This window comes from Sinohyriopsis cumingii, chromosome 13 (assembly GCF_028554795.1).
Source record: "Sinohyriopsis cumingii isolate HCF-2022 chromosome 13, ASM2855479v2, whole genome shotgun sequence".
Classification (NCBI taxonomy): Eukaryota; Metazoa; Mollusca; class Bivalvia; order Unionida; family Unionidae; genus Sinohyriopsis; species Sinohyriopsis cumingii.
The window spans coordinates 46,645,062-46,664,347 of record NC_142973.1 but is presented as its reverse complement, the minus strand read 5'-3'; the positions used below and the strand labels follow the sequence as shown (position 1 = coordinate 46,664,347).

General features: G+C 34.2%; 1 protein-coding gene across 3 annotated transcripts in view; it reads left to right on the top strand.

The window, feature by feature from the left end:
- Positions 1-19,286, top strand: part of LOC149785355 (EF-hand calcium-binding domain-containing protein 4B-like) — a 146,664-nt gene that overhangs the window by 7,770 nt on the left and 119,608 nt on the right. For 2 of the 3 annotated variants that reach the window (XM_089979263.1, XM_089979264.1), the window contains exons 2-4: positions 700-2,305; positions 9,323-9,476; positions 12,748-12,894. In XM_089979263.1, the coding sequence (XP_089835389.1) occupies positions 2,047-2,305; positions 9,323-9,476; positions 12,748-12,894 (560 nt within the window). In that variant the 5' untranslated portion in view covers positions 700-2,046. The remainder of the gene's footprint in view (positions 1-699; positions 2,306-9,322; positions 9,477-12,747; positions 12,895-19,286) is intronic. The other variant, XM_089979266.1, reaches the window with a different exon arrangement.

Sequence of the window (19,286 nt, the reverse complement as noted above, 5' to 3'; positions counted from 1 at the left end):
TTAAACACTAGCTACCTAAGAAATAAAACAGGCTATATTTATGAATCAACCAGCTTAATTGAAAGTTTATTGTTTTGAGTTACAGTTGATGCTCAGTTTACACCAATTAGAACTATGTGCTTATATTTTAATGCTGCATTGCTAATAATTATTATGTGATCACTGGCATTTGTGCTGTGACTAGAGTGCAGTTCACATGCATGTATTTACATTACTTTTGATATATGTCATAACATCAGGAACACATCTGTGGCATAAATTGAACAGCACATGTATTATGATTTTTTTTATATAGTATTCTTATGAAATTAAATATTTTAAGATCACTGAACAAGTTTTGGGAACACATCTGTTAAAATTAAATAGAAAGAAAAGATAGTCCATGACAGATCATTAAAATTAAACAGAAAGAAAAGATAGTCCATGACAGATCATTTAGTTGTGAGCCATATAACAAACTAAGAATATTTTATCAGCAACAGATTATTTTTTTACCTTACTGGAGGTTAAATGGTGTATAAATTTTAGCCAATGGTTGAAATACTTTTCAGATAGAACAGAAAAAGTTAAGTGGACATATTTGATGTCAAATAATGTAAACTCTTGTATTGAGAAAAAAAAAAACTTATTGTATGTAGATATTCTGTTCAATCCTGTCCCTTACCATTTGATTTATTTAATTTTTTATTTTTCTTGCAGATGCACAGGCATATTATTGCATGTCATTGATGTCGTTCAAACAACATGTACAGAAACACCAAACTACTTGAAGAGAAACTTACATGGGCTATGTATGACAGATTTTCTCCTTATTTACTACTTGCATGTGACACATGTTACCACACATTGGAATGACTGCATCAATATTTGCATGTGGAAAAGTTAATATCCTGTTGCAACATGTTGCTTTAACACTGGATCAATATTAATCTGTATCACACTATATTGTGTTGAGTTTTGCATTAATTTTCTGATAACATCTTTTAGTTGTTGTATACATGTATACCTTTATATTCAACAGAATGTCACTGCTACAGTCGCTGTGAGGACTGCATACAAGTGGATATTGTCATATTTGTTCCATGAGTAGATAGTTTTTATGCATCACTAAACATGCCAGATTTTATTGTCACTTTTTTATATAAAACTTTGCATGAATAGTTGTTTATTTGTCTTGCAGCATAAGAATTACCTGTACTACATCGCCATAGCTGTACTAATATTTGCTTTGGCCTGTGGAATGTAAACGCTGCTTGAGTGGGAATGGTGAATACTGAATAGATAATATTTCTTTACTATCCAGAGCTTATCTACTAGTTGGAGGAAGAGACTATATAAGGAAATTATTTAGATTGTGAATCTTTTTTATTTTCGTGCTTGAAGGGGAAGAGCCTGGATGTTTACATTTTGCAGTATTTGAACAATGCAATTGCACATATATTTGCAGAAAAAGTGAATATTTCAGTTTTAAGTCATTTGAAGCGTTACTATTTATAATACCTGGCTGCCAGGTAAATTTTCCTATATTCTCACCTGGTATGTCCCAGGCGGTGTAAACCTTAAGTGGACATAGGATATAGTTTTATCTGAAATGAATTGACTCTAGGTTTGATTAAGAGTAATAAGGTGCGATCAAATTATGATTAAACATTTCTACAGATAGTAAGGTAGTTATAGTGTTGGTTATAGTATTGTGTTTCTGGTTACCTTTACACCAGTCGTTTAAAGACCTGGTTGAGCATCTTTGATTGTTGCCTACCAAAAAGCAAGGATCTCAGTCACACTGTATCTGGACTAACTGGTGTATATTTGGTTGGGATTTTTGTGTTGGTAAAATTGCACACACAGCATTATATAGAACAAAAAACTATCCAATGTTTTGAGATGCAGCAGCTTGCAGTTTGTTATGCAACACATGTATAACAGTGCACATAACCTTTTGCTACTACAGGACATATTTCTGTCACAGGGATTGCACACATCTCTTCTGTAATTTTATTATAAATCAACAAGTTTGTGCCCCCTCCCCACCAAAAAAGGGCGAAAATGTCATCGTATGATGAGCAGTATGAAGGAATGAATCCACATCCCTCACAGGAGGAGTTGAAAGAAATGATGACACAGAAGGCACATGAACTTTTCAAAGTTTGTGACGTGGAAGAGAAAGGATTTATTACAAAGCGGGACATGCAGAGACTTCAGTCCCAGCTGCCATTGACTCCCGATCAGTTAGAGTCAGTGTTTGATTCGCTGGATGACGATGGAAATGGGTTTCTAACTCTGGAAGAATTCACAGAAGGATTTGGTAAGGAGCTATTTTGTGATGGAATTTTTATTTGGTTGCCTGTATTTAATAGAAAAGGAGGGACATTTAATGTGAATTTGTCTGACCATTTGATCATCTCTCATTTTCACACATTATTTCCCTTAATTAATTTTGGATTTCAATTAAATTTGATGTGTAGCTTGACACTGATAAGGTCTTGGCTGACTGAGCTTAATAGTCAGCATTTTACATCATTATTTAACAGTGTAACAGAAAGTAATATCAGCATGTCTTTTTTGTATCTGAACACTTCTTATGATTTTTGTTGGTCCTAAATGATAATAGTACTGATCCACAGAATATAGTGGCCATCTTGGAAATCTAATTTTATTGCAACTTTTGAATGGATGGTTATCATCTGTCAACATGGAGGTTTTCACCAAAAGACTTCCTATGATATCTAGCTGGTCCAAAATTAAAATTGTGTCAGTCTTTCATTCAGTTTGGCTGCCACAATGTCCCTACTGAAGATGTTGCATTTCTTCTTTAATTTCAACAACACTTATTACCTAAACTGAAAAACTTCTTTTATAAACACTGAATCATCCTAAAACCAAACACAGCCAGATAAGCTGCCAGATCCTGGTTGTGAGGTGAGTCAAATGTCAGAAAATAGCCTTGGGCAACTATGTTTAACAAAGACCTCCATTCTCTCTCTGGCGCAGATTACAGACTGTGTTAACAATAGGCTAATCAGTAATAAGTTAAACATGGCCAAGTTAACTCTTTCAAGTATAATTCTTTGTAATACAGTGAAGTGATTTTGCAAAAGCAAGGGAGATTACATCTATCTGTCTGATGAAGTACAATTAAATAATCCTCAGTTAACCCAAACACAACCTTGCAACAATGTTCAGTCTCATATGTAGTGAATAGTAACATTTTATATAAAGGAAAAATGCATTTGTTGGAACAAAATTAGTGTAAATAATTAAATGATAAATGACAGTTGATAAAAGATTAATACACAGGTATTAATAAAACATGAAGTATGCATTAATCAATATAAACATTGTTATTTATATTTGTATTGTGTGCTAAATTTCTGTCCATGATTGAGGGTTGTGGAATTAATGCCTACCAAATTTTTTTTGATAATTGTAAGACGTAACCAACGAAAAATTGATTACATCATAGGTCAAGTAGGGTATTTATATACAGTTTGTATATAAGGTTTGGTATACAATTATCCAAGGCTGTTTTATGATCAGTTTGTGGAATCACTTATAGTTGTATTCAGATATAATTTGAGAGGAAATTATTTATTTATTGGAATTAAAAGGTGCTCATTGACTTTTTGGAGTAAAACACTATATGTACTTTGGGATTATTGAGAACTCATTCAAAGACAGTTGGGATTATATCATTGTGGCATATTAGTACATTCAACACAATGGAATTAATTGGAACATTCTGTACTTTTGGACATATGAAAGGACATTTGGGATTATTTTTGTTTTAGTTGACAATACTGTGTCATTTTAATTTTCACTTTGTAACTTGGAGAAATAAATTGTTTATTGAATTTTAATCAAATTGTTAGTTTTACTTCCTTACTGTTACATTGTTTAAGACCATAAAGTTGTAACACATATTGTTATAAGACAGGTGCATAATTTGACCTCTATTTAGGTGAAATTTGAAACCTTACTAAACAGAAAACCACTTACAACTGAAACTTTTAATTGGTCCCATGGGATTCCAGTCTAGAGAAGTTTCACTGTAGACCTGTCATTAAAGACAACTGTTATGAGTCAGAATAATTGGCAAAGGCAGTGGCCATTCAAGATAGGTTAATATTATTATTTTACTGTATGTCTAATGCAGTGGTCAAATTTGAGGGCATTCAGTTCCTATTAGCTATGGCCTGTTATAACAGGTATTTCTTACTGGATGTATTTATCTTTACATAAGGTATATCCAACTGTAAACAACACTGACCCAGATCTGCTGTATCACAAAGCAGTAATGCGGTTGGAGAACAGGGAAGTACAATCTGTCTTAAAAGACCACCCCTTCTGCTAAAAAAATTGTGGTCTTTCAAGACAATTCGTACTAATCCAACACTGTACAATGAATTAATGTGTGCACAGAGAAGTTGGTCTTTCAAAACAGGTGGGCTGTCATTGCAGTGTAATTTTCAAGATAGGTTTTATTGTATTATTGGCACTTTAAATGATTTATTGCCTTGGTATGATTGCCCTATATGACCCTGATCTGTCTATTTATTATGACCCTGATCTACCTATATATTATGATCCTGATCTGACTCTATATTGTGATCCTGGTCTGCCTATATATTATGACTCTGATTTGCCTATATATTATGACCCTGATCTGCCTATATATTTTGACTCTGGTCTACCTATATATTATGACCCTGATCTGCCTATATATTATGACCCTGATCTGCACATATATTATAACCCTGATCTACCTTTATATTATGACCCTGATCTGCCTAGATATTATGACCCTGATCTGCCTATATATTATGACCCTGATCTGCACATATATTATAACCCTGATCTACCTTTATATTATGACTCTGGTCTACCTATATATTATGACCCTGATCTGCCTATATATTTTGACTCTGGTCTACCTATATATTTTGACCATGATCTTCTTATATACTATGACCATGATCTGTACGTAAATTATGTGCAAACAGATTTTAACCTTTACTGTTTACATTTGAGTGTGTTATGCAGTAGGTAATACGGTCAATATGCTTGGTCTTACTGTGTGACATGGTCATAAATGTTAGATAAGTCAGCCACTTTAAATTGACGGTTGGAAACTTTTATATATTTAACCTGGATAATGGTCTACCAGTAAAGGTAAAAAGTCTTAAATGGAGTTAAAATGAATTTAAATTTGAATACTTTTCCATTTGTTGTAAGTATTTTCTGTTCTTAAATTTGATAGAAACCTACTCATTTATTATGAAAAGATTTATTTTGTTGTGTATTAAAAGCTGCCATATTTGAAATCTAGAATTGCAAGTCATTTATGCTCTGCGAATGACAATAGACCATAGTTTGCAAAATCCTGAGATTTGTCTGGACTAAAGCAGAGGATTACATAGATCCCACGGTTATTTGTACCATTAAGAAAATTTGATCTAGGAGATATTTATCCAGCTTACCTGGAAGTGCTTTAATAGCTAGTCAGTCTTCACCACTGCCAGCGTGTATTGTTTCCGATAAAGCAATGGAGATGGTAAAGATATTAATTTGAAGAAAATAATCAAAGATGAAGATTGCATGGAGTGTTCTGTCATGGGTATGGAAATAAATATTGATTGTACCCAGTATTTAAAATGTAAACATCACAGCTATTAGTACCTTTGTAATAGCGATTCTGTTCTTGTTTAATATTGGTGGATTTAAATTTAGATTGGAACTGAAACTTTAATATCATGGTTGGTGTTCGTACATTGTTTTTTTTTTTTAAAATACCACCTTCAGTGTTGACTGTATCATGCTGAGATAGTGGGAGCTAATCAACATTCCCATGTCAACCTGAACTGGTCTAATTGGCGATCAAATCTTTGACACAAGTCCAATGCTCTACCAGCTGAATTGCATCAAATACAGAAAATGGTCAAAGGAAAAATATTGCAGTTCACATTTTAATCATAAGCAGATTTCTTAAGAAGGGCAGGAAAGATATTTGGGATCATTCAGTTGTATTTTTCTGATTTTTGTGTATAAAGATTAATTTTGATATTCAGTTAATATGTTACATTAGACAAAATATAAGAATTACTCTTAATATAATAAACTGAGCTTTAAAGCTAGGATGATCACCAGAATAGTTTGTGGTATTTTACATGTAACAATAGAGGATTTTGAATGGACATTGGCCTCCAGTACCCCTCCATTTTTCATATAGTACATACTCATTTAATCAATCTGTTTGCATGATATGTAACTTTTAAATCACACTTCATTTGCATGGCATGCATAAGATATCCCTAGGCGTGGGGGACTTGGAACATATACCCACTTATAAGTCATGTCAAACTGCAAAAGAACAAAGATCCTGATCTGCCGTATCATAATGTGATTGCAGATCAGGGTCTATCTTGTTTTTCCTAATGATTACTCCTAACAAACTGCATAGACCCTGAGTGGCCGAGTGGTCTAAAGCATTCTCCATCACGGATCACTGCCATCTCACCTCTGTCTGCGTAGGTTCGAGTCTCGGGCTCGGCCAATGTGGATATGTGAGAAAGCTTGCCAGTAGCTTCTCGTGGGTCGGTGGTTCTTTCCGGGGTTTTCCCAGGTTCTTCCTCCACCATTAATACTGGCCGCCATGTATAGTCTATCTTGTGCTGAAAAATGGCGTTAAACCCTATAACAACAACAACAGTAACAGACTGCATAGACCCAGATCTGCCTGTGCATTATGTGATGGCAGATCTGGGTCTATGCAGTTTGCAGTTGGACATGTCTTGTAAGAAATTATATGGCATCACGGTAACAAATGTTTTTCCATAGACCTCAATGCCAGTGTTTTGTGAAATAAATATACTTTCTATCCTACCTCAGCATGCATGTCACAGATTGTCATAGAGAACAATGTTAGATTGTCAATTTGACAAGGACAAATCCAGGTACTCCATTGCATTTAAGAGAGATAACTCTGCTGGAACTAGACAGGGGTAAGAGTTATCTAGTCACAACAAACACATTTTCAGCCATGTGTACCACATTAAAAAAAATAATAAAAAATACAAAATATGATCTAGATATGAATTAACATAATCTCACATGTTTCCAGGAGGCTTAATTTTTTTTTAAGCCTAACAGAAAGTAAAACTTTTACATAATGCACATAATACATAAAGCAGGAGGTCATGGGTTTGAACCCGGCCGAGTCATACCAAAGACTTACAAAAATGGTACTAACAGCTGCCTCGCTAGGCACTCAGCATTAAGAGGTTAGTGTTAGGACTGGGCGGCCTGGTGTCAGGATAATGTGACTGGGTGGGACATTGTGCTACATGTCTGTGGCATGATGCCCCAGTGCTTGACATCACTATAAACTGCTACACTGCAGACATTGTAGCAATATGACTGAAAAATTGTTAAAGCTACGTTAAAAATCCTAATCACACACACACAATGCACCAATCACAGCTAGTGTTGTTGTTTGTTTCGGAATACAATGTTCCCTACACCTTAAGTCTGCCCACCTGAGGTTGTATAATTGGTACCATTAGAAGAAGAAGAATATCATTATACCATATGTGGTGCTTATTCACTGTTGTCTGTAGAACTATTAAAATATTCCTAGATATAGGGGACCTATTTATTCACTGTTGTCTGTAGAACTGTTAAGATATTCCTAGATATAGGGGACTTATTCACTGTTGTTTGTAGAAAATTTAAGATTTCACTTGGCATAGGGGACTTATTTATTTGCTGTTGTTTGTAGAACTGTTAAAATATTACTAGGTATAGGGGACTTTTTTATTCAGTGTTGTATATCGAACTATATCTTGATACCAAATGCTATAGTGGGGTTCAATCCTGAAGTACTGGCCAATATATGTGTTCACTGTGCATACACATTTCACTTCATTTATGTTTAGATAGTCAAGTTTGCTTGATAACAAATCATATTAGTCATGTAGTATTTGCATAAATTTCTATTTAAGTACATGTATGTAAGAAAAGGTTTGGATTGCTTGTTTTAATAACACTTATAACAACTCTTTATTATCTATAGAATGCCTAATTTATTAATCCTGCCATTATCAGCGGTTTAATTTTCATCATGCTTGTGTGTACAATTATTTTGACCAGTATGTCAATAATTTTGTAAAATGAATGTACCATATGTACTCACTTATAAGTCGAGTCCAACTGCAAACAATATAGACCCTGATCTGCTGTCACATAATTCAATACATATTCGTATACTGTATGTGCTCGCTGATAAGTCAAGTCAGACTGCAAACAACAAATATCTTGATCTGCCATAGTGTAATGTGCCCACAGATGAGTATCTGTTTTTTATTCTACTGATTACTCTTAACAATTACTGCATGGATCCAGATCTGCTGGTGCATTATGTGATGGCAAATAATGGTCTATGCAATTTGCAGTTGGACTTGTCTTTTAAGCAAATATATATGGTATTTATTCACTGTTTAAGTAGAACTATTAAGATAATTCAACAGCAGAGCATGGTCAATGTTTATGTTCTACTGGTTATTCCCCACAAACTGTATAGACCCAGATCTGCCAGTGCATTATGTAATGGCAGATCTGGGTCTGTGCAGTTTGCAGTTGGACAAGACTCATAAATGAGTGTAGACAGTATTTAATATTAATTCTCTGATACCCAGGATTGATGAACCATATGATGACTCTGCCGTGTGTACTTGTTCATAAGTCAAGTCCAAGTGCAAACAGTAAAGACCCTGATTTACCTCTGCATAATGCACAGGCAGATCAGGGTCTTTGATATTTCTTCTGCTGATTATCGCTAACAAACTGCAAGGACCAGATTCACTGGCACATTATACAATGGCAGAGTTGGCTATGTACGGTTTGCGGCTGGCATCAACTTATAAGCTAGCATAGACAGTAAATTTATTATGAAATTAGAGAGTTGGAGTCTATCAGCCATGTGTATCTTAGGAAGTTGACATGAAATGCCATCATTTGTTATCTTTTAGAACTGTTTCATGTATTGATGTCCCCTTGAGTCTAAATTTGACCTTGAATTCAGTTTTTTATATCCTTTAATTATGTAATTCAGTACTGTGTAGGATTGTATCAAAATCATATTTTGGACATACCCAAGTATAGCTTTCAATAAAGCTTCTTATTCATTCAGTATTTTCTTTCATACTTTTTTCCATGATCCATTCATAGAAGTCATATTCCTTTTTAATTCTCCACTACAGACCGAATTCAATAACATTTTGTAAGACTGAATGACATTCTCACTGAAGCAGCCAGTGTTATATTGTAGGTAGTTTTATTGGTCTGAAGACTGGTGCCAGCACTGAGGTACAAGAGATGGACAGTGAAGCAGTCTATGGAGATGAGCAAATTGATCATATAGAGGAAGAGCAGCAATTTATCCACATGATGAACAATGTTGAGGCTCACAATCTGTTTGATGAGTATGCAGCCTTTTTTCTTTTCACTGTGGTCCTTATTTTTCTAAGCGTCATTTTATATTTATTTGTTAACTCTGTATTGATATAGTTATGGAGGACAATATAGATAAAACGTGAATTCACATAGTCATCATAGATTCAGTAAGTGAAACTTGCCTAAACCATCCCCTTTGCTGAGTGGCCAGATATTTTAATCCCTATAATATGATTGTAATACAGGGGCTGAGTGGTCCAAAGCGCTTACCATTATGGATCACTGCCATCTCACCTCTGTCTGCGTGGGTTCGAGTCTCTGGTTCGGCAAATATGGATATGTGAGAAAGCTTGCCGGTAGCTTCTCGTGGGTTGGTGGTTCTTTCCATGGTTTTCCCAGTTTCTTCCTCCACCATTAATACTGGCCGTCATGTATAGCCTATCTTGTGCTGAAAAATGGCATTAAACCCTACAACAACAACAACAACGATTATAATACAGTGTGTAAGTACTATGAAGCCTACTTTGCCAGAAGCAAGATATGACAATCATTTTGTTATTCCAATGCATGTCCATCTGTATGTCTGTCCCTCCATTCTAGATTAAGGTCACTATTAAAGTTTCTTACATTAAGTGCAATGTTCAGTTTTGGGGTCTTTTTTTGCTCAGTAAATTGTGGGCTAGACAAAAAAAAACCTTGTTGTTAAACTTTGTATACTTTTTTTTTTAAGTATGAATGGTTGTATGCACAAATATTATTTTAAAATTCATTGTCACTTACTGTTTGCAAATTTTTAATAAGATAAATGTTCTCTATAAAATTACTAGAGAACAATTACAAAATTTATGGATTGATAATGCACGAGAGTTAAGATGATAAAATATATTACAGGCAATGCAGAATCAAGTACTTTGTACACTGGGCAATAAATTCCTGCAGCTGCTCCAAAGATTGACATAATCAAAATTATTCAAAACCTTTTGTCGTATATTTCATTACTGTTTATCCTTGCATACAAATCAAGTCCAACTGCAAACTGCACAGACCCAGATCTGCAATCACATAATGCACTGGCAGATTGGAGTCTGTGCAGTTTGTTAGCTGCAATTAGTAGAATAAACAAGATAGATACTGATCTGCATGCTTTGGCAATCAGGATCTTTGCTGTTTTTAGTTTTACTTGACTAATATGCATGTATATACTAAGGTAGTCCTAATTGCACACAAATTGACACAGTTACTTTTAACTCACCATAAGCCCAGGTAATGAAAAGTATCACACAAGTTTACACATTTTTTTAATCTATTTCAGATCAGCAAATGTATGATAATTAGACAAAATTCCTTTTTTATGCTGTCTTATTGTCTGTCAGCATTCAACTTGTTGGTCATCCCTGCTACATTTGTCCATATTTTATATTTATCAGTGTTTACATCATTAAGGTTCATGTTATCTTTAGTCCAATACTGTTAATACTGTGTCTGATTAGTCAGGGAGTTGTAAACAATCTATATGGGATTTTTATCTATTTATGGCCTAACAAGCCAGTATATTATTCAACAACAGTTGTGATTGATCTTATTACTTAAACTTGCCTTACTTCTTAAACCAAAAGTTAGCCAACTGTTACATGCTCTATCAAGTGTGCCCATATCTTTTACCCAGAGTTTAAGGGATGGTCTGCTGTTTTTCTTCCATCATCTGTTGTCCATCTGTTATCACGACTCCTCCTAAACTACTACAAGGAATGTGATAAAACTTTATAAACACAATAATCCCATGGTCTGGTTGGTCCTAAATGAAAATGTTGTTGCTTGGACATCCAGTATGGCCACCATTCCAGCTGTCTTGAAAATCTAGTTATCGCTACATCTCCTGAATGAATGGTTATATCAACACAGGATTTTCGTTAAAACTTTTTATGATATCTTTTTTGGTTCTAAATGAAAATAAGGCCATCCAATATGGTCACCAGGGCAGCCATCTTGAAAATTGATATTGCAAATCCTCCTGAATGGATGGTCATATCAGCATTGGCTTTTTACTTAAAGACTTCTTATTATGTATAGTTGCTCCTAAATAAAAAATGGTGCCAGTTGTACAACCAATATGGCTGCCACAATTGTCTTAAGAATCTTGTTGTCACTACTCTCCTGGAATGGATACTCGTTATGACATGAGGTTTTCACCAGAACACTTCTAAAGATGTCTGCTTCATCTTATATGAAATTTGTGCCAAACTGATGTCCAGTGCATCACAGCAGCTAATTTGATGGTCTGTTATTGCTAAAGAATATCAGATATAGCTTCAACACTAGATAGTTAAAGGAAGAAATGGTCTTAAGTTCATGGAAATTCATTTTGCCCTGTAGAGAATCAGTCCCATTAAGGGACTCTTGTTTAATAATACTTTTGTTTGTCTGACTTTGCTCTTACATGGTTGCCAAGCATTAATCATTTGTTGTTCCATGCTCCCAGGCAGTGGGTGTTTCTCCCATTGCTGTTTGATCTCATTAAGTGTGTCCGCTGAAAAATGCACTAATTATCCTTTTCTTTATATATTTGATTGCGAAATCTTTGAACTTCAGTATGTGTAAATTTGATGAATTTTCATTCTGTTATTATTGTATATGCGTGTATTAAAAGACTACCCCCCCAATAGTTTTCTATGTAATATAATGCCCTGTAGAATAAAATGCACAACAAACTTTACATTTTCTTTTGTGATTTTACACTGCTTTGATCATTGCATACATGAATGCAATGGTACTTCATAAAATAAAATTAGAATCTGCTCTTGAAAGGAAAGTTCCACAATAAATAAATAATTCCTCAAATAATATATAATAATATAAATTTTCTAGTAACATACAAAGAAAACAAAGTTTCAAAATATCATTTGAGCAGTATGTTTATAGTAAAGACCATAAATAACAATTTTTATTTCCAGAATTAATTTCTTTTATCCTGTCTTGTGTAAACTGAATCACTTGAACCATCCAATGAGTTAGTATCCTCAGTACTTTGATTGTTGAAACCTAGAGTATATCAGTCAGTCTTCTTCATGAATTACAGTCGGATCTCAATATTTCAGTGCAGACTCCGGCAGTTTTTAAATAAACCAGATTGACAGATAACAGGTTTAATTTTAAAATCACTTTTAAGTAATTGCTCTAATTGAAGAAATTATATTAAAGTAATAATCAGATTATAATGCATAAAGTAATCAAGATTTGACTGTTCTTCACCTTAAAAAAGTGCTGTGGTAAAACATACTCGACATCATTATTTTGAAATAGTGAGAACACAATCAAAGCCCTGTGGAGCCGTCTGCGGAGAGAAGACCCAGAGTTGTCTGCCCATTTTGAGGACTTCCTGTATAAAGTATCCAATGATATTAAGAAATCCAAGGAGAACTTCAATACTCTGGAGAGTGCTCTCAAAAGGTGAGTTTATTAATTCTCCCATTTAAGTTTGGAATATTTGGAATTAGGTCATATCAGTTAGACATGCGATTATAATAGCTGGATCTATTTGAGAATGAGCAATTGAGAAATTTGTGCTGACTGTAATAATTTAAAAAGAAACATTTAGAAGAATAACTGAGTCCACGAAAATTTGCATTCATGAGTATTATTTTCAAAGCTTTACCTTTATATCTTCATTAACCCATTTTATACAGGATAGGACTCCCAATGTGCTTTGGCTCTCTGGTAAGCCTTGTGTTAAGCTATAATGCAACATAGGCCAAATTGAAATTAATACTAATTCACTTAATTAAATAACTGATTAAACTGCTATTCAGTGGTTATTTTTCCTCTCTAGGATACAATTCCAGTCATATGTTCACTACATTCGATCTACCATTTTGCAGGAGTGTTCATTTAACTAAGTAATACATCATTGTCTCTGAAGAGAAGGAAATAAAGTTAGAAGATACAAATGTTAGATAGTCATAGCCTGTCAATCAACCGTGCTAATTGGCTGAAGTAGCCTTGTTCTGTTCATTTAACTAAGTAATACATCATTGTCTTTGAAGAGAAGGAAATAAAGTTTAGTCATAGCTTGTCAATCAGTCTGCTAATTGGCTGAAGTAGCCTTGTTCTGTCAATTAAATCACTTTCAAAGCTAATGAACCTTCATTATAAAGTTGGCCTGAATGTTTCAGTCAAGTGGTCTTGAGCAAGTTCACTTAGAGGATTTTGTTACTTTTAGCCAGTGCATGATAAATACATACTATGTGTTACACCTTACTCTTCATAGTTGATTTGTAATAAATATCTTTACCACTGTACTACCTATCAATAAAATGCTTTATTTTTTTAAAATTTATTGCCAATTTCTAGATTGAATGAATTTTAAGAAAGAAAGAGCACACTGAGTCTATCTTTTCCAGAATATTTTCCAGGTGTGTTGCTTTGTATTGAAAATACACAGAAAAATTTGTTGTGAAGGTGCATAATTCAGAGTGATAAAATAATCAGCAATATAATTTTTAAAAATAATTCTGCAATTTTTAAGCTTAAGACTTTACTCTGCAATAATTTTTTAAATCAAGGATCTCGCAGTAAATTTTTATACAGGTGTCTTCTTTAGGCCGCAGACTATGTATCTTTTCATGCTGCTTAGTATGATCTGGATGTATTGTATCATCCAGTTTTAGGTCATTTCATTGTATCATTTTTCAGGATTAGACATCATATAATGTATCAACCTTTTGAAGGTCGTTTCATTGTGTTATCATGTTTCAGGATTAGATACCGGTATCATGTAATATATCATTTGTTGAAGGTCATTTCATTGCGTCATATTTCAAAATAGACATGCAATGTATCTTTCTGTTGAAGGTCAATATGTGTTACTAAAATTTCATTCTTAGTGTGTATGTGTGTGTGTATAAATATATATATATATATATATATATATATATATATATATATATATATATATATATATATATATATATATATATATATATACATACATACATATATATAAAAGCAAAATTACAATATTTTCTTGACAATGTTGGATGTTCCCAAGTTTTTCCATGCAAGTCATTAAGTCATTTATGTTTATCAGTAGTTACTTTTTATCCAGTTTTTATGCAGAGCAGCTAGAGATCTGTTGCAAATAAAACACATAAAGTATCCGTGAGGTCGAAATAGTTACTTCTTTATTGTTCATCATGGAAATATTTTGACTTAAAGAAACAAATGTGATGATGATAGCCATAAATTTAATATCACACATTAATAATTATAGCATATATCTTTCTTGGCTTTTAAAATGGTACTATAATTACATTGACACAAACATTTTTATTCAAAAGTAAGCTGATTTGCCATCCATTGTGGCTGATGTTACTAAAAATAGAAACCTATTCAATATTTTAACAAAAAACTGGTCAAAACATTGTACCAAAAGTGTGTTGGCTTGAAGGTCTTCCAAATGTATATACATGATGCCAAACTGCTTTCAAACATGTATACTGTTAATAAAAATATGAAAAGATTGTAAGAACTTTTTTCCTTAAACTCTCAACAGAATTTAGCTACTTTCATGGAAATCATTCACACAAAAAGACCTTGAATATTAGAAAATTTTGCCAATGTGTTACAAAATATGGTTGAAGATACAGAAAAATGGAGAAACTTAGAAACAATTGTTTTCCTAACATATGCAATTAGTAATATCAGAAAGAATTTCTTTATAAAGCATTCTACTGTCACAGATTTCTTGGCCTTAAGAATCTTGCATTTCACTTAAAAGTAGCAGTAGTTGAGCAGTTCTCAGATCCACTTGGATTTATTGTTGGTTAATGGTCCTGGTTAAAATATGTGTTATCACTTATATTTTAGTAAACCCTGTACTCAATTCTCTCTGTATTAAAATTAACATCAGCATGCATTTTCCATCATTTCCTTAACACTACCAACCCTTAATAAAGTCTTTTGATGGGACCATTGGTTCAACATGTAGAACACCTTTTGGTTCAAGTTTTTATTCTCTCTCTTATGTTTTTAATAAATTCATGTTATATGGTTCTGAGCACTGACCAGTAGTTACTGGGTAATTTCATTCACTGGTCACCATGCAATGGGCACCTACTACAGGTCACCAGGCATGAGATATGGGTCACTGGTCACCAGACTGGGTGCTGGATGCCATTCTTCACAACATGCCAAAATCTAGGTAAAGCTCCAGGGATAGGTTTGAATACTCACCTTCAGCTAAAAGCCACTCCGGTGGCCTAGTGTTTAGAGTGTCCGCCTTGGATGCGGGATGTTGCGAATTCGAACCCAGCCGAGTCATACCAAAGACTTACAAAAATGGTACTAACAGCTGCCTCGCTTGATGCTCAGCATTAAGAGGTTAGTGTTAGGACTGGTCGGCCTGGTGTCAGGATAATGTAGCTGGGTGGGACATCATGCTACATGTCTGCGGCATGATGCCTCAGTGCTAGACGTCGTTATAAACTGTCACTGCAGACATCGTAGCGATATGACTTAAAAATTGTTAAAGCTACGTTAAAAATCTAAATCACACACACACACACACTTTCTGCTAAATTACCTGTTTATCCAATCACAGGGAGAAAGCACACTTTTATGTATGGTACTAGAGTCGATGAGAGATAAGAAGAATTCTTGCTCTTCTGACCAGACACCCATTAAGGACAGTTTTGTTCTCTGTGTACAGAATATTTATGTCACCACTTGCTGGGTTTCCTTGCAGAGGGATCATCCTGCATCCATTTCTCTTGAATCCCATAGGGGAATAGGAAGATGATAATGCTTTGTCATTTATTGTAGATTTCCAGGAATTTACTAATGTTCCGGAGGATAGGTTACATCACATGTAACCTGGTGAAGATAGCAGCATAAAAGATAACTACTTCTCTGATACTGAACTAACATGATCATGGTAAATGTCATAGGATATGCTTGTCTCATGATCATTTGAGGATCACCAAACCTTTCTCATCAAGTGTCACATGTGGTCAAAGATGAGGAAACATGGTCATTTGACATGGCTATCAATGTAGTCCACCACATTCTCCCCTCTGTCAGTGGCAATGCCCCGACTTTACTGCTACTTCCTCAATTTCAGATGTTCAGAGAAAAAAATAAACAACAGCTGAGCAAAGGTGAAGAATCGGTAAGACAATAAAGGGTGATCAGTTCCTCTTGCTAACATGAGACCCTTACTGTCAGCCCCATACTGTAAGGTTACTCACTTCCTGGATGCCAAAGCTTCACAAGCGGGCATATCAGCAGGTTCCTTTACTCTCATCTTTGATAAACCCTTTGAGCCTTTAGAGTTAAAGGCCGACTCATTGGTGACTATAGCTTCACATGCTGACCTGTTTTCAGCAGTTTTCTTCAGTTTACTGAAGGAAGAATCATTATTCCCTTTTGTCTTGCATTTGAACTATTAGAGCATGAGGTCAGCCGTCACTAGTGACCCTGGTGTGAGGTTATTTACTTAGCCTTTCTTCAAGTATGAGATTACTTTCATCACTGGTTTTGGGAAAATATATGCTCTTGACACAGCATTGCTTTGATAGAGATGATGTCGCAGTACATGACCTGGAGCTACAGGCTTGCATCTTTGGACCCACAATCATGAAAATCCCTTCCAGATTTAAGATTTGATGCATAATTTTCAATTCTTTGTGGGCGAACTGGCTAAAGTAAGAATTTTGTTTATTTTTATTGTAGAATGCACTATTTGTTCTATATTAATTTTAATGTAAATGTTCCATTTGTCACTTAGCAGGTATGTTGTTTAGAGTAGTTATCAAACATTCACATATTTGCTTTGTGTCATGTGATACATAGAATCATTGTTAATGTATAATTTTATTGAAACAAGTATATATGAAGATATGAAGCAGAGAAAAGCGAGTGAACAAAATGTGCACATTTTTCTTAAGGTTCTGCTCTACAGTTTCATAATTTGCATAGGGTTTCATTTCAGCGAAAAAGACTTTTTCAGATGTTCCTCATTGGTAATCCTAGTTATTTTGAAGAAGAACTTGTATTTCAGAGGTACTTTTAAAATAACTTTCAATTGTCATTGTTTTGGTGTATGATTGATGGGTGTAATTTGGGCTGGTAGTTATACAGCTTGGCATTACTTTATATGTGCTTCTATCAAAAGACTGTCAATTCCTGGACTTCAGAGGTAAATTTGAAATAAAGAGCTGATAACTTTTTTAATTTTTTAAAGTATATTTTGCAATTAATTTATTGCACTTTTAGAACCTGCTACTGTTGATTCTGGTTTATTCATTTCCTTATTTTGACAAGTGCTAAAATTACTCTACTTTGGACTAATTTTTTTGGAATTAGGATTAGCCATTTCAGTCAACTGTAACAATATTTTATTCATAGTACATGAAGTTGCTTCGAGGTGTACCAAAATTATCTACTTTCTACATGTTGTAAATGCAAATAACTTCACTTTATACCTGTCCCTTTTTCACAAGTATGTGATAACTAGAGCAGAACCTATCATCAGTCAACGAGTTTGGGGTAACAAGGGAAATAACTCTGGTATGCTTAATTATTGATGAAGGATAATATTACTTTTCTTGCTTATTTAAATTTTTGATTTTAGTTGTTGTTATCTTGAAGTGTTCATTACCATAGAACAAGGTATATGGAGAGTTCAGTCAACACTTACGAAATTTGGGAACAAGTAGTGTTGGAGCGGGAAAAGTGAGACATAACATAGACAAATAGGAGATGGGTATTTGTATTGTAGAGGGAGAAAATGACTGCGGTCATGCTATACAAGTCCAAAGTATGAAAGAATATAAGAGAGAATAGAGTGCATTAAATATTATCTCATACTTTTGTCAGAATATTAAAAAGTTAATTCTAGGATTCATTTGAAATGGTACATATGGTAATGGATTGAAAATTTGTAAAATACAGAGTTTGGTTGCACACACACACACACACACACACACACACACACACACATATATATATATAGAGAGAGAGAGAGAGAGAGAGAGAGAGAGAGAATTATAAAATATACACCAGACAGAACGGAAAGTGCTATCCCTGGATTCCTATAGAAGAATGCTTGATAATAGTTGGCAGAACGGAAAGTGCTATCCCTGGATTCCTATAGAAGAATGATTGATAATAGTTGGCAGAATTAATATTTTATTACAAATAATACTGTCATGCAGGTTAGAGAATTTTTAATTTGTACTCTATGGAGATTCAAACCCAGGCCAGCAGGTAAATTGCAACCATTGCCTTGCCTGCACACACGAGCCCATATTCCCTCACAACTAAGCACACATCACCAAAAATGATGTTTCTTGATTGATGTTATATGCACTTGTGTGTAGCAGACACACTCGCATGACGACCTAGTAATTAATTCTCATGTACCTGGGCTCAAATCTCTGTAAAGTATGAATTAAAAATTCTCTAACCTCTGTGATAGTATTATTTGTATTAAAAAAATAATTCTGCCTACTATTATCAAGATTTATCTATAGGAATCCAGGGATAGCACTTTCCATTCTGTCTGGTGTATATTTATAATTCTCTATAATTAATTCTATATACCTTGATTTCTTTCATAGGAATCTGGCCTGTCTGTGTAGATAAATGAGAATTAATTACTAGGTTGTCATGCGAGTGTGTCTGCTACACATGAGTGCATATAACACTGATTGAGTAACATCATTTTTGGTGATGTATGCTTAGTCGTGAGGGAATATGGGCCTGTGTGTGCAGGCAAGGCGATGGGTGCCATTTACCCATGGATTTGGGTTCGAATCTATAGAGAGTACAAATTAAAAATTCTC